The following is a 12,182-nucleotide window of genomic DNA, read 5'->3' as shown; positions in this document are numbered from 1 at the left end:
ACAATTCAAACTTCCTAAGAATTGTTTGCCGCATGACTTAGGGTTATAGAATCCATTGCCTCTCTGGCTGGAAGGTTTAGAGTCAGATGACAGCTTTCAGTCAGTGGTACTATTTAGATTGGGAGAAGAATCTTTAAACCCCCTACACAGTGTCGTTATAGACAGCATTTGCTTTAGGCATCGACTCAGTTTCTACTTGCTATGGCCGAAAGGAATGTAGAACGTTAATATATGCAGGAGGCAGTGGCTTTGGACTCGTTGTGAGACCAGGCGCTCCGGTCTAAGTCTGGAAATTTACATGTTTAACACGCCAAAGTCGACAACGCCCACCTACCTAACGAGGCAGTGATGACCACCACTCAGAGAGTACGCGTCCCTCCTCTTTATCCTCCGGGAAACATGGTCAAACCTCACTTTTGCTCTGACCGACTTAGCTGTCCAAGAACACGTCCGGCTATTTCAATTGGGACTTCTACAAACCAGGCAGGCAACCATGAACGGCCGGGACTGGGACTGCCTCTATGGTTGACTTCCGCCCCAACTCATGTCCACTCTCTCATAGACGAAAGGGCCAACTTCTATCTCAATCTTATTTGATCAACAAGAAGGCGCTGCGCCCGATCTGATGCGCGCAGGAGCCTTTCGGGGTGTAGCTGCTTCCTACGGTTGAGTATCACTGCGTCAGCGTGCGCCGCCAGATGTTACTGTCCTCATTCCTACTGCTTTGCTGGCTGACAGATCAACTCGCCTCCGGGCCAAGACAAGGAGACTGCTACATCATGGTTGGTTCTCGCTCCGTGGGGCTCGATGTGAGCTGAGGAGGAGGAGGAGGAGGAGGAGGAGGAAGAGTGTGGTTCACTGGGGCTGAGTGCTGGTAATATGTATCCGTGATGTCGGGGAAAAGTCCGGAGAAGCAGCCCCCAAGCGGGCTCTGCGGGTTTTTGCGGGCTCGGTGGGAACCGGCGTGGAATTGACAGCTCGCTCGCCAATTATCCGTACTTACCTTACCTAGGTAGCTAGCTGCTTATCGCCTAAAATTGGACGTAATGCCTATTAGACAACCGAGAGGCTTGCATTGGTGGTTCGGATGCCCTTCACCCAGGGACCTTCCCTGTGCGGGGTAGTCGAAGGCCAATCAAGCCTCTATCGCAACGAGGAACGTATCCCCCCAAGGTGTCGGCCAGTGCCTCTTATCATCATCCCACTTTTTTTCTTGTGGCCGCCGGTCCAGGCCCGAGGGTGGGCGCGGGCGCGGGCGTGAGCGCGCTCAGCGGCCGCTCACTATCAGGACTATGCCTCTCTCCCTCTCTGTCCCCGTTCCGGCGCCGCCAAAGCCCTCCCAAAACCTTTAATCTCTAATTCCTCTTCCCGTCAACATACTTGCAACGCTCACTGAGAGAAAGTCTGGCTTAAAGGAGTTTACTGATTCCCGCCAGGATGCATCTCGTACCCAAAGAGGTCTGTACTCCTACTATCTCGCACCCGTGTAAACCCTCTTACACGTACATCCCTGTCGTCTTGGCGTATTTTGGGTGAACCGCAACAACAGTGTTAACGAGGTCCATGGTGATTACAGCTCGATAAGCTCGTCATCTCTCAATTGGGCTCCATAGCACAGCGGCGGCTCGCCCGGGGCGTCAAGTTGAACCACTCGGAAGCAACGGTATAAAACCCCCCCTTGGTGGTGTCGTCGCCGTCGTCTGAGTCCGCTGGCACTAACACCGTTTTTCACCCTTGAAAAGGCATTGATCGCAAGCAATCTGCAAGAGCTCATCCGCGATGGCAACCACACTGTCGCTGACCTCATGAGCCTGGGTGCCACCATGTTGGGCCGGCGTCATGTGCTCCCCTCCGTGTGCAGCACCCTCCACGAGATTCAGGTCGAGGGCACATTCCCCTCGGGGACCTACCTCGTGACGGTCCACAACCCCATCGCCACGGACGACGGGGATCTCGCCCGTGCTCTGTACGGCAGCTTCCTCCCCGTGCCAAGCAATGACCTCTTCGCCGTGCCCGAGGCCGCCGCCTACGAGCCCAAGCGGGCCCCCGGCGCCGTCGTCACCGCCGCCCGCAAGGTGACGCTCAACGGGACGCGGAAGCGTATCCGTCTCAGGGTGAAGAGTAAGGGTGACCGCCCCATCCAGGTCGGCTCGCACTACCACTTCATTGAGACGAACCCGCAGCTCGAGTTCGACCGGGAAAAGTCGTATGGCTACCGCCTAGACATCCCCGCTGGCACATCGGTGCGTTTCGAGCCTGGCGACGTCAAGACGGTGACCCTCGTTGAGATCGGCGGCAACCGAGTCCTCCGCGGCGGCAACCGTCTCGCCTCGGGCGGCGTCGAGCTGTGGCGCGCGAGCGAGATTGTCGAGAAGCTCCAGCTGGCCGGCTTTGCCCACGCTCCAGAGCCTGAGGCCATCATGGACTTTGCCGAGGCGTACCAGATGGAGCGCGCGGCATACGCGACCATGTTCGGCCCCACCGTCGACGACATCATCCGCCTGGGGAACACCGACCTATGGATCAAGGTCGAGAAGGACTTCACCGTGTACGGCGACGAGTGCAAGTTCGGTGGCGGGAAGACGCTGAGAGAGGGCATGGGCCAGGCGACGGGGCGACCGGACGCTGAGACGCTGGACATGGTTGTCACCAACGCGCTCGTCGTCGACTGGACGGGCATCTACAAGGCCGACATTGGAGTGAAGGACGGCATGATTGTGGGGATCGGGAAGGCCGGCAACCCGGACGTCATGGACGGCGTGACGCCCAACATGGTTGTTGGCAGCTGTACCGACGTCGTGGCCGGCGAGGGTAAGATCATCACAGCCGGCGGCGTCGACTCACACATCCACTTCATCTGCCCTCAACAAGCGAACGAGGCCATCGCGTCGGGCATCACGACGATGCTGGGCGGCGGTACTGGTCCTAGGTAAGATAGTCTCCCACATCTCTCTCTCTCTCTCTCTCTCTCTCTTTCTCCACCTGCCCTGTTCAGTCAGTCAGTTAGCACATCATCGCACACATCGGACCAAACTGACACCCTCAACAACCCTTCCAGCGCTGGCACATGCGCGACGACATGCACCCCTGGTAAGAACTACATGCGCGATATGCTCCAGGCCTGCGACATGCTGCCGTTGAACATCGGCATCACCGGAAAAGGCAACGACTCGGCGCCCGAGGCCCTGCGAGAACAGGTCCTCGCCGGCGCCTGCGGCCTCAAACTCCACGAAGACTGGGGCACGACACCGGCTGCCATCGACACATGCCTCAGCGTGTGCGACGAGCTCGACGTGCAGTGCCTCATCCACACCGACACGCTCAACGAGTCCGGCTTCGTCGAGTCCACCATCAATGCCTTCGCCGGCCGCACCATACACACCTACCACACCGAGGGCGCCGGCGGCGGCCACGCGCCTGACATCATCTCCGTCGTCGAGCACCCCAACGTACTGCCGTCCTCGACGAACCCCACACGCCCCTACACGCGCAACACGCTCGACGAGCACCTCGACATGCTCATGGTGTGCCATCACCTGTCCAAGAACATCCCTGAGGACGTGGCCTTTGCCGAATCACGCATCCGCGCCGAGACCATCGCGGCCGAGGATGTGCTCCACGACCTCGGCGCCATTAGCATGATGTCGTCTGACTCGCAGGCCATGGGCCGCTGCGGCGAGGTCATCCTCCGTACCTGGAACACGGCGCACAAGAACAAGGTGCAGCGCGGCTTCCTTGCCGAGGACGAGGGGACTGGCGCCGACAACCTCCGCGTCAAGCGGTACGTGTCCAAGTACACCATCAATCCGGCCATTGCGCAGGGGTTCGGCCATCTTGTCGGCAGCATCGAGGTTGGCAAGCTCGCCGACCTGGTCGTCTGGGACCCGGCTTGGTTCGGCACGAAGCCGACGTTGGTTATTAAGAGCGGCCTCATCGCTTCGGCACAAATGGTCAGTAGCCGCTCCTCTCTCTCTCCCCTCTTCCCACCTCACCCCGCCAGTCTCGCCGTCGACGGCCACGGCACTAACCAAAGAAACCCCTCCCACAGGGCGACCCCAACGCGTCGATTCCGACGGTCCAGCCCATCATCGCGCGGCCTATGTTCGCGCCCCTCGTTCCCGCGACGTCGGTGCTCTTCGTCTCGGAAGCCTCCATCAGCTCGGGCGCCATCGCGTCCTATGGTCTCCGGAAACGCGTCGAGGCCGTCAAGGGATGCCGCAACATCGGCAAGAAGGATATGCGCTTCAACGACAGTATGCCCAAGATGCGCGTCGACCCAGAGAGTTATGTCGTCGAGGCCGACGGCGTCGTGTGCGAGGCGGCACCCGCAGAGACGCTGCCTTTGACGCAGACATTTTACGTATACTGAGTGGGGGAGGGTTGTAGATAGTGTATGATCCCCAAGTGACGGGGCGGCGTGTTCGTGACGCGAAGGCAGCAGGGAAGTGATAGTCGGGGACCGAAAGAGGTCATGATAGGAGTCCGAGCATGCGTGCGGTCGAGAGGAGCATTTCACAGCGTAGCGGGCGTCATATGGTGCTGGGGCGTACGCATATATACATGTAGGATGGGGCATCTAATGACACATGAGAGAGCCATGATTCGTTCCAAAAGCAATACAACATTGTTCCATTACGAAATCGCTCAAGGTCTAAAGCAGGAGAAGCCTTGGCCGTCGTATTTGACAAACTCTCCGCGGTCTGTCGGTGAAAACTTGGCCATCCCCCAAGAACGATCAACCGCACATTTGGCTTGTTCTGGGATACACTCGTCTTTACAGTCGTTACGACTTTGCCGCTTCAGTGCAGACGACCTAGTCTACCTATGGTAGGGCCGCTACCAAGACCGGCCAGCCTTTACCCCCAATCATCTATCATCTGATTACAAGACGAACAATCTGGACCGGGGGGCCGAACGACACTTGCAGTGGACCGCCTAGTTTAAACCATGATGTCCCCAGTTCACGCAATCTGATACACACCCGTAATGATCAAAGTTGTTTTTGATTCATGTCCATCATTATACGTACAGGACGAAAGAGATAACAACAAACAAGCCAAACCGAGCCCGAACCCATGGATCCCAAACCGCCCGCCTCCGGCAGGGCGGTTTTGTATTCCTTTCGCGCGCATGTCCGTTGAGCCCCTCCATATACCACGCCTTGTGAAAAATCATACACACCGCATGCGCACAGGCGCGCAGACGTCTGGGAAGGACCGGACATGTGATCCGTTTTCCCTTTCCCAACCGTTCCCCAGGGACACCCGCTTGGTACATCAGCGCCGGTACTCAAGCAAGTTTAGGAGGTTAACGACAAGCGGCCGCACAATGAGGTATCATCTTTGCAAAAACCCAGAAACCCAGAAACAAGAGAGTAGAAGAGAGCAAGCGAGCCGATCAAGCCTTGGCCTTCTTAGCTCTGCTCTTCTTCGCGGGCTCTGCCGGCTCGACGGCGTCGGCAACCTTGGTGGATGTGCGACGGCGCTTCTTGTCAGGACTCGCGGGAGTGCCGGTGTTCTTGGCCTCAGCCTCGGCAGCGGGAGTGGCAGTCTTGCGCTTGCGAGTGGAGGCGGGCTTCTTAGGGGTCTTAACGGGGGCGGGAGCCTCGTCTTCCTCCTCATCTTCGCCGGGCGCATCGACCGTGTTGGCCTGGTTCAGCTGCTCCGCAATGGCATCCTCGACGTCGGGGACAACATCGACGGGGTTGATCTGGATGTTGTGCTCCTCGGCGTACTTGAGCGCGGCATCATCGTCCATGAGCCTGGCCTCCGAGTTGCCACCCTGCTTGTAGGCGTGGACACGGGCCTGGTAGAGGCGGAGGTTGTACTGGTAGGCGTTGTTCCATCCCGCCTTCTCGGCGGGGTTCATGGCCTTCCAGCGGCGCTGGCCCTCCTCCTGGACAGCACCCTTGGGTGCGGCGTCGCCGAGGTCAAGAGCGATGATGGGACGGGCAGTCTGCATGTAGAGGAAGTAGGGGGTCAGGGGACGCTTGGGAGCATTGGGGTCGTGGGTGCGCTTCTTGCGCTCCTTCTTCTCCTCGACAGGGGCAGGGAGGTAGGCGGCGCCACCAGGGAGTCCCAAGGCGAGGGGAGCAATGTTCTGGGCTACAGCATGCTCCAGGTTGACCAGAGGGTGGTCGATGCCCGGGATGCCATCGTTTGCAGACTCGCCGAGCAGAAGACTGGTCTGGCGGTAGTAGTCTTCGGAGAAGTTCTTGATCAGCTCCAGAATGGTGATGAGACGTTGGTGGACCTTGAGAAGGTGTTAGCACATTGTATTATTGACGTCGAGAGGTGAAGGATGGGTGAGGTAAGGAGGGTTGGTGGTGGACGCCCAGAAGCCAGCTGAGCTGAGCTCATGTGGGTCATGGCTCACAAGCAGACGCGGGGTCGCTTTGAGCCAAGGGGACGCCCAACCTGTTCAGTTGAGCGCATCATGACAACTTTGCACTTGCAAAGCCAGTTTTCGCGGCAAGCAGGGCAGGGATGGTCAAGACGTGGCAGTCTGGCGTGGCACTTCGAACGCCAGCAGGCACACGGGTAACAAGCCAAAGACGCGCGCGCGAAAGCGAGAAACCAGCTCAAGCGGGTCGCCGTGTTGACGAGATTCAGATGGAGTTGTTTGCTGGGATGCGACGAGCGCGCAGATCCAAATGCCCGAGCTGAGAACTGACTCCGAAGCGTCTGACCCGTGGTCTTGGTGGAGGCAAAGGGGATTTGGGAACAAGAAAGCGACGCGAAGTCAAGTCGGGGGGTGAGGATGGGGAAATATAATTTCTTACCGAGTCGCGGACGCGGATGAAACCCTCGACATCAATGTGTCTCTGGGGGATCTGGAGGGGCTGCACGGGTTGCGCAGGCGCGACGGGGACAGCAGCAACGGGAGGCTTGGGGGCCTCGGTGGCGGCCTTCTTGGAGGGACGGGGCATTGTGATTGTAGTTCTGGTGGTTGTGGTTGACGGCGTTGGGTCTTAGTGCCGGCGGGCGCTGTAATGAACCAAGTTGTTTGTTGCTTTGGCACGCGACGATGCGAGGTATTGGTATCACGCTGTAGAAAAAAAGAGGCGAAAGATTGGCGGTTGAGTTTTGGGGGGTTTGGTGCCTGAGAAAGTGAAGAAATGGGGGGAAAGAGGGAAAGGTTTGGGAGGTTGGGGGAGGGCCTGAGCCGAATATGTAGTGCAGACGGGGTGGAAGGGGTTTGGGAGTGATTTGGCACCTGTCTACCTTTTTCTGGGGGGAGAGGGTCGAGTGAAAAAGGGAAGGAAGGGGAGGGGGGGAACGAAAAATTCGGGCAGGTGCGAGGTGGCTGCCCCAAAAATCCGCGACGACTTTGGGGGCCTGGTCAGTCAGTCGAGTCACCCACTTCGTTCACCTAGTCGCGCCCAGGGCTCCAGCCAAAGCAAGCAAGTAAGTAGGTACAGTAGGAACCTTTGCCCAGCTTTGCGCGCTCTGTCTCTCCGCCGGGCGTCCCGTCCCCCCTCTTCTTCACTGGTGCCACCCAACGCAAAAACCTTCGCTCCCGATTCTCTTGCTTCAGGTCAATCACATCATGCGACACGTAAAAAGTACCTGACACCCCTGCAACCCCCCAAGGCCACGCATCCACCTCAGCGCTGCGGATCAGTAAAGGTAGGGGAGAAAATAACTCGACTCGCCCGATCGGTCCTGTGCAGCTCAATCCGCCCCAGTAGGCCCCTCACCATCGTGTTTTTCTCAAAAGTAGCAGGTGCTCTCCACCACCGGCGCGTAACGGCTGGAACTGCGTCGGCGGCTTTGCTCTCTCTCACTCTCTCAGCGCTTTCAGAGGCTGCCCACTGGACACGATAGTCCAGAACAAAATGTCCACCTCTGGGCAAAACCTGATTGTGCCATTGGCACTAAACGGGGCACAACAGGGGGCTTTCGACACGCCGCGATCTCTGGACAAAAACATATAAGCACTCACACAACACGCGCGCCGCGCACACAGGAGAATGCCACCCTGGAGGACAAGCTATTGGGGAAGTGTTGCAAGCTTTCCCCCTTTGCTCGCCTTCTACCATTACCTCACCGAAGAAGGGTAGGGGGGAGAGAGGGGGAAAAGTACCTGGAACAGGTACCCCGTTCCTCCCCTTCCCTTTTCCCCCTCGGCTTCCGCGCTCTTTGGTGGTCTTTGCCGCCCAGCACCCAACTCCCCGAGCCTCGTCTCGGGAGTCTCGTCTCTTTGATGTACTTTGCTATTGTGAGTGTCGTTCACGATCGATGAAGACTCGCATTTCTTGGGAGCAGCCGCATGGTTTTGTGGCCATTTCTAGCAATAGATAACCGTTCCGAGTACATGCATCCTTTGTGCGTGGCTTCTGCGAACATTGGGACGCCCAAAATGCGCCTGTTGTCACGCTGATTCCCAACGTGCTGCTCTGACAATACCTCTACTGGACTTTCAGCGGGTGTTGTAATAGTGACGGGATGCGTTACTTTCTGTTGTATTTGCTGATTTTTAATGGCGGCGCCCACAATTTTCTGGTGCTGCACCACCGCAAGTCTCATTAGCGGTTGTCTCCCTGTTGCCCAATGAGGGCCCTGCAACGAGGGAGATGGGGAGCATCTTTTTCACTTGCTTGCGTCTGCCGCAAGAGAAAGATAATGACCGGGGTGGGGGAACCTAGGTACCTAGGCACCCGAGACTGCACTGCCCCCTCTAAAGCGCCAACGATCAATCATCTTTTCCTATTATCTCTGTCCTCCAACGCTCCCCAGCGGTGAGCATGCCTCAGCATTAAAGCAGCAAGGCCTCGGCGAGGTTGGTCACCTATCCCCCGCCTGTGTCTGCCTGAAACCTATGTCTGCTGAGTACTACTGTCCCGTCAGCTAAGGCCGAAAACTTCCTGCTCGTCCTCTGCCCCGAGAGCGGCCACATTCTGAGGCCCTTCCCCACTACGCTGCCTGGCGGTCTCTCAGTTTCCCGTCAACTTCAGAGCATCAGGCCCGTTATCGCACTTGATGGCTGTTCTGTCCACGCCGCCTGTTGCCGGCTCTTTCCCCCCACCCCCATGACAATGACGGTCCTGTGCCTCGAGGCCCTCTGCATTGCTGCCCTTCGACAGGCAACAGCACGGGTACCTTCGGACAAGTGCGTTCACGGCAGGGCCACTCTCTCACAGGTGCTGCTGCGGGTTTGGCCACGACCGTTGAGTCCGTCTCGACGATTCAGCGCCGCTTGTCGCTGGGCTCTGGGGAGACGGACGACGGCGGTCTCGTCGCTGGGCTCTGGACAATCCCCTACAAGCTGTTCCCAACTACGGTTTACTGAGGTCCGTCTTGTGCAAAATAGGCCATTCCTCTCCCCTCACCTTACCCAGGCCTTCCTTTACGAGCCCTATTTGGGGCCTGTTCTCTCACCGTCAACCTCACGAGTCACTGCCATTGCTGACACTGTCACCAACTATCATGCTGGCCCAGGACGGACTAGCCTTCTGGAACAAGCACCCTCAACCAAATAGTGTCCCCATTACAGCGGTTCTCCGAAGGACTGGCACTCGAATGGCGAGTGCCTTACTCCGGACCATAACGACTGTATTCTATTGTGCAGCGGGATTCCACTTTCTACAGCTGCCTAGACTGGATGGCGTCGGCGATGATTTCCGCTGTTTGTGCCTAACCTTCTTCGTCTCCGGGTTTTCCTGACGACGGTTGAAGGGTTCTCTGCTGTCTCAGCAGTCATTGTTGTTTGGCTGAGAACCAGTGATAAATGTCCAACGCCTCGACCACAGCAAAGCCGCCAACCCACATCGCCTTCAAACAACCAATGCCCACGCGCAAGCACGATGCCCTCGACGTTCGCTGTCCGCGCCACTGCAAGCAGGGAAGCACGAACACAGGTTCATATCATGGAAAGATAGAAAAACAGAAGGGAAAAGCGACACTTGTCAGTGTAGTTGCCGTAGCCTGTCTCCTTCACCGAAGAAGCCGAGAGCTCTCACCGAAACTTACTTTTGCAATGATGCCTTACCGAGCGAGCGGCTGACTTAGTATGTGAGACGGCTAAAGAACTGAACAGCATGAAAAAGGTGCATTCGAGCCGCTTTGCTCATCCGCCGGTATTTGCAGAGCGATGCACTTGTCTGGTTTGACGCGGTACCTTAGCCATGGCACACGATGGAGGCCACATTGGGATTCATGATATGCAATGTCCGGGAACACCCAACTGCGCGCGATGGAATCCGAAGGGCGACACGAATTGGCTGACTTGACCCGACTCGATGCATCCAGCACAGTGGACAACAGAGCCGAACATGTATCGTATGTGGCTATGGATGATGTGTTTAAGGGACAGACTGTCGCTTGCTTGTCGGCCGTCACCAACGCGTGTCTCGCTTTAATCAAAACAACATCGTGACGCGATTCTGTGGCCAAAACGCCCCTCTATAACGGCGTGTCTCACCTCGTCTCAATCCTGGGGGGCTCGACAAGCGCACATTGTCGAATGGGAGAGCTAGGGCAACCCGTTTCGACTTCTTCAGAAAGAGGGGTTCGTATTCATTTTCATTTTTCACCGGCTGACTGCGTTAGAATGCCCTCCGAGGCACCAGCATCACGACGCTCATGACCGGGACAAGATGTGTAACGAGCATCGACGAGCTGTCTCCGGACCCAGACGAGGGACAGTCGACGTACCAAACAACACACCGTCATCTTCCTCATGGCACGAGCCGGTCAATCGATATAAAGAGCCTCGAGGAACTAATCTACAAGTCGGTCCAACACAGCCTCATGCTCCAGTGGCGACGAAGGTGCACGACGCAAGATGCTTCACTGCATCTGTACGCGCCATCCTCTGAGTTGCTTGGAAATTGCCCCTCATTGTTCCTCGCATTCATCCCCGGGTGGTTCCCCTCAAGTCGTGACACTCACACAAGAAATCGCGACCCCTGGCTGGCCTGACCGCTGACCGCCAACCGTCTCATGCCGTTTTGAAACATGAGCCCCCATCGAAACTTGGCGAGGAGGGGGAGGGGGGACCTCACAGCTGGAGGCAGCCCATTGGCAGCGGACCGGCCCCGCGACCCCTCCACCGCTTGGAAGAAAATAGAAAGTGACATGGTACCTGACTATCCGAAAGAAATGCAGGGCATTTCCAATTTTGCGAACGCTGCCTATCCATTCTCAAGTCATCAGGCGCGCCTTTGCTTTCCTGGACGGTGCTCAGCGCGATGACTCTTGAGTGAAGTGGTTATCCGAGATTCGATTGGCCCGTTCCCGTCTGCCATATCCGTATTGCGAAATCTTGGTGAATTGTTAATGATGAGATGGACCCCTCTCAAGGGTTGATGTCAAGAGCATTGGACCAGTGCTGGATGCAGTAGACACGCCCGTGCCTTCCCTTCCTTGCCCACTTCACTCGAGCCTCTTCCCGCAACGCGCAGAACATTGTCGGTGAGCAACGCGTCATTGCACATCTCAATCCTACATCCAACATTCACGATTGCACATTGACTACATCGTGTCAAGCTCCAACCCTCCAGCAAGGAAAGAGCAAACAGGACCATCGGATATTCAACAGAGCTGCCAGAGCACCGCACTCCTCCTCGCATAGGTTGGACAGGCCAGGCTTATCTTTTTTTTTCCCCGTCTCTTTCAGCTGGCCAAGGTCCTCGACGCGCTGCCCCTCGGACAGTTAGCAGCACCAGCATCCCGAAAGGACCAACGATCAGCACGGCGAGCTACCTTACCTTACCGAATCGAATCCACACACTTGCGTTGAGCTTGGTGTAGACCCCTGCCCCATCCAACCTTGTATCCCTGTTAGTGATACTTGGTTTCGGTACGTGTCTCCCACCCTTCACCCAGGTACCCCGAATGCCCGACCCCTTTCTGGGCCGGCGGCGCTATGAGGCCACTGGCAGCCACCCCTGCTCTCGATCCAAGCTCCCAACCGGCATCCGCAAGCCCCTCCATTGCTGGTCGCTGGCATTGGTGGGGGAGCGTCTTGGCGGCAGCTATCGCGCAGTAGTATGATGCCATGGCACTTGGGGGCTTGGTCCACAGACCACTACAGAGAACGGAGGACGGGGAGGGGGGAGAGGGGGGCAGCGAGCAGAAGCATCACATCGCGGATTGGACTGGGCTTGGCCGAGCCTGGATCTCTGTGTCCACGGGCGTAGGCAGTGCTTGATTCTCGGCCCTGCTGTTTGCCTGAGCTGC

General features: G+C 57.4%; 2 protein-coding genes across 2 annotated transcripts; one reads left to right on the top strand and one right to left on the bottom strand.

Moving 5' to 3' along the window:
- Positions 1-1,437: 1,437 nt before the first annotated feature.
- On the top strand, positions 1,438-4,369 carry CH63R_05785 (Urease; the record flags this gene model as incomplete). Its single annotated transcript, XM_018300760.1, has 5 exons — positions 1,438-1,458; positions 1,577-1,663; positions 1,743-2,929; positions 3,059-3,950; positions 4,049-4,369. The coding sequence occupies 5 exons, from the start codon at positions 1,438-1,440 to the stop codon at positions 4,367-4,369; spliced, it is 2,508 nt and encodes an 835-aa protein (XP_018158610.1).
- A 1,028-nt stretch (positions 4,370-5,397) lies between these two features.
- On the bottom strand, positions 5,398-6,928 carry CH63R_05784 (HMG box protein; the record flags this gene model as incomplete). Its single annotated transcript, XM_018300759.1, has 2 exons — positions 5,398-6,252; positions 6,782-6,928. The coding sequence occupies 2 exons, from the start codon at positions 6,926-6,928 to the stop codon at positions 5,398-5,400; spliced, it is 1,002 nt and encodes a 333-aa protein (XP_018158609.1).
- Between the last annotated feature and the right edge of the window lie 5,254 nt (positions 6,929-12,182).

The sequence above is a fragment of the Colletotrichum higginsianum genome, chromosome 4 (assembly GCF_001672515.1).
Source record: "Colletotrichum higginsianum IMI 349063 chromosome 4, whole genome shotgun sequence".
Lineage (NCBI taxonomy): Eukaryota > Fungi > Ascomycota > Sordariomycetes > Glomerellales > Glomerellaceae > Colletotrichum > Colletotrichum higginsianum.
The sequence above is the reverse complement of the archived record's forward strand: the minus strand, read 5'-3'. Positions and strand labels throughout refer to the sequence as shown.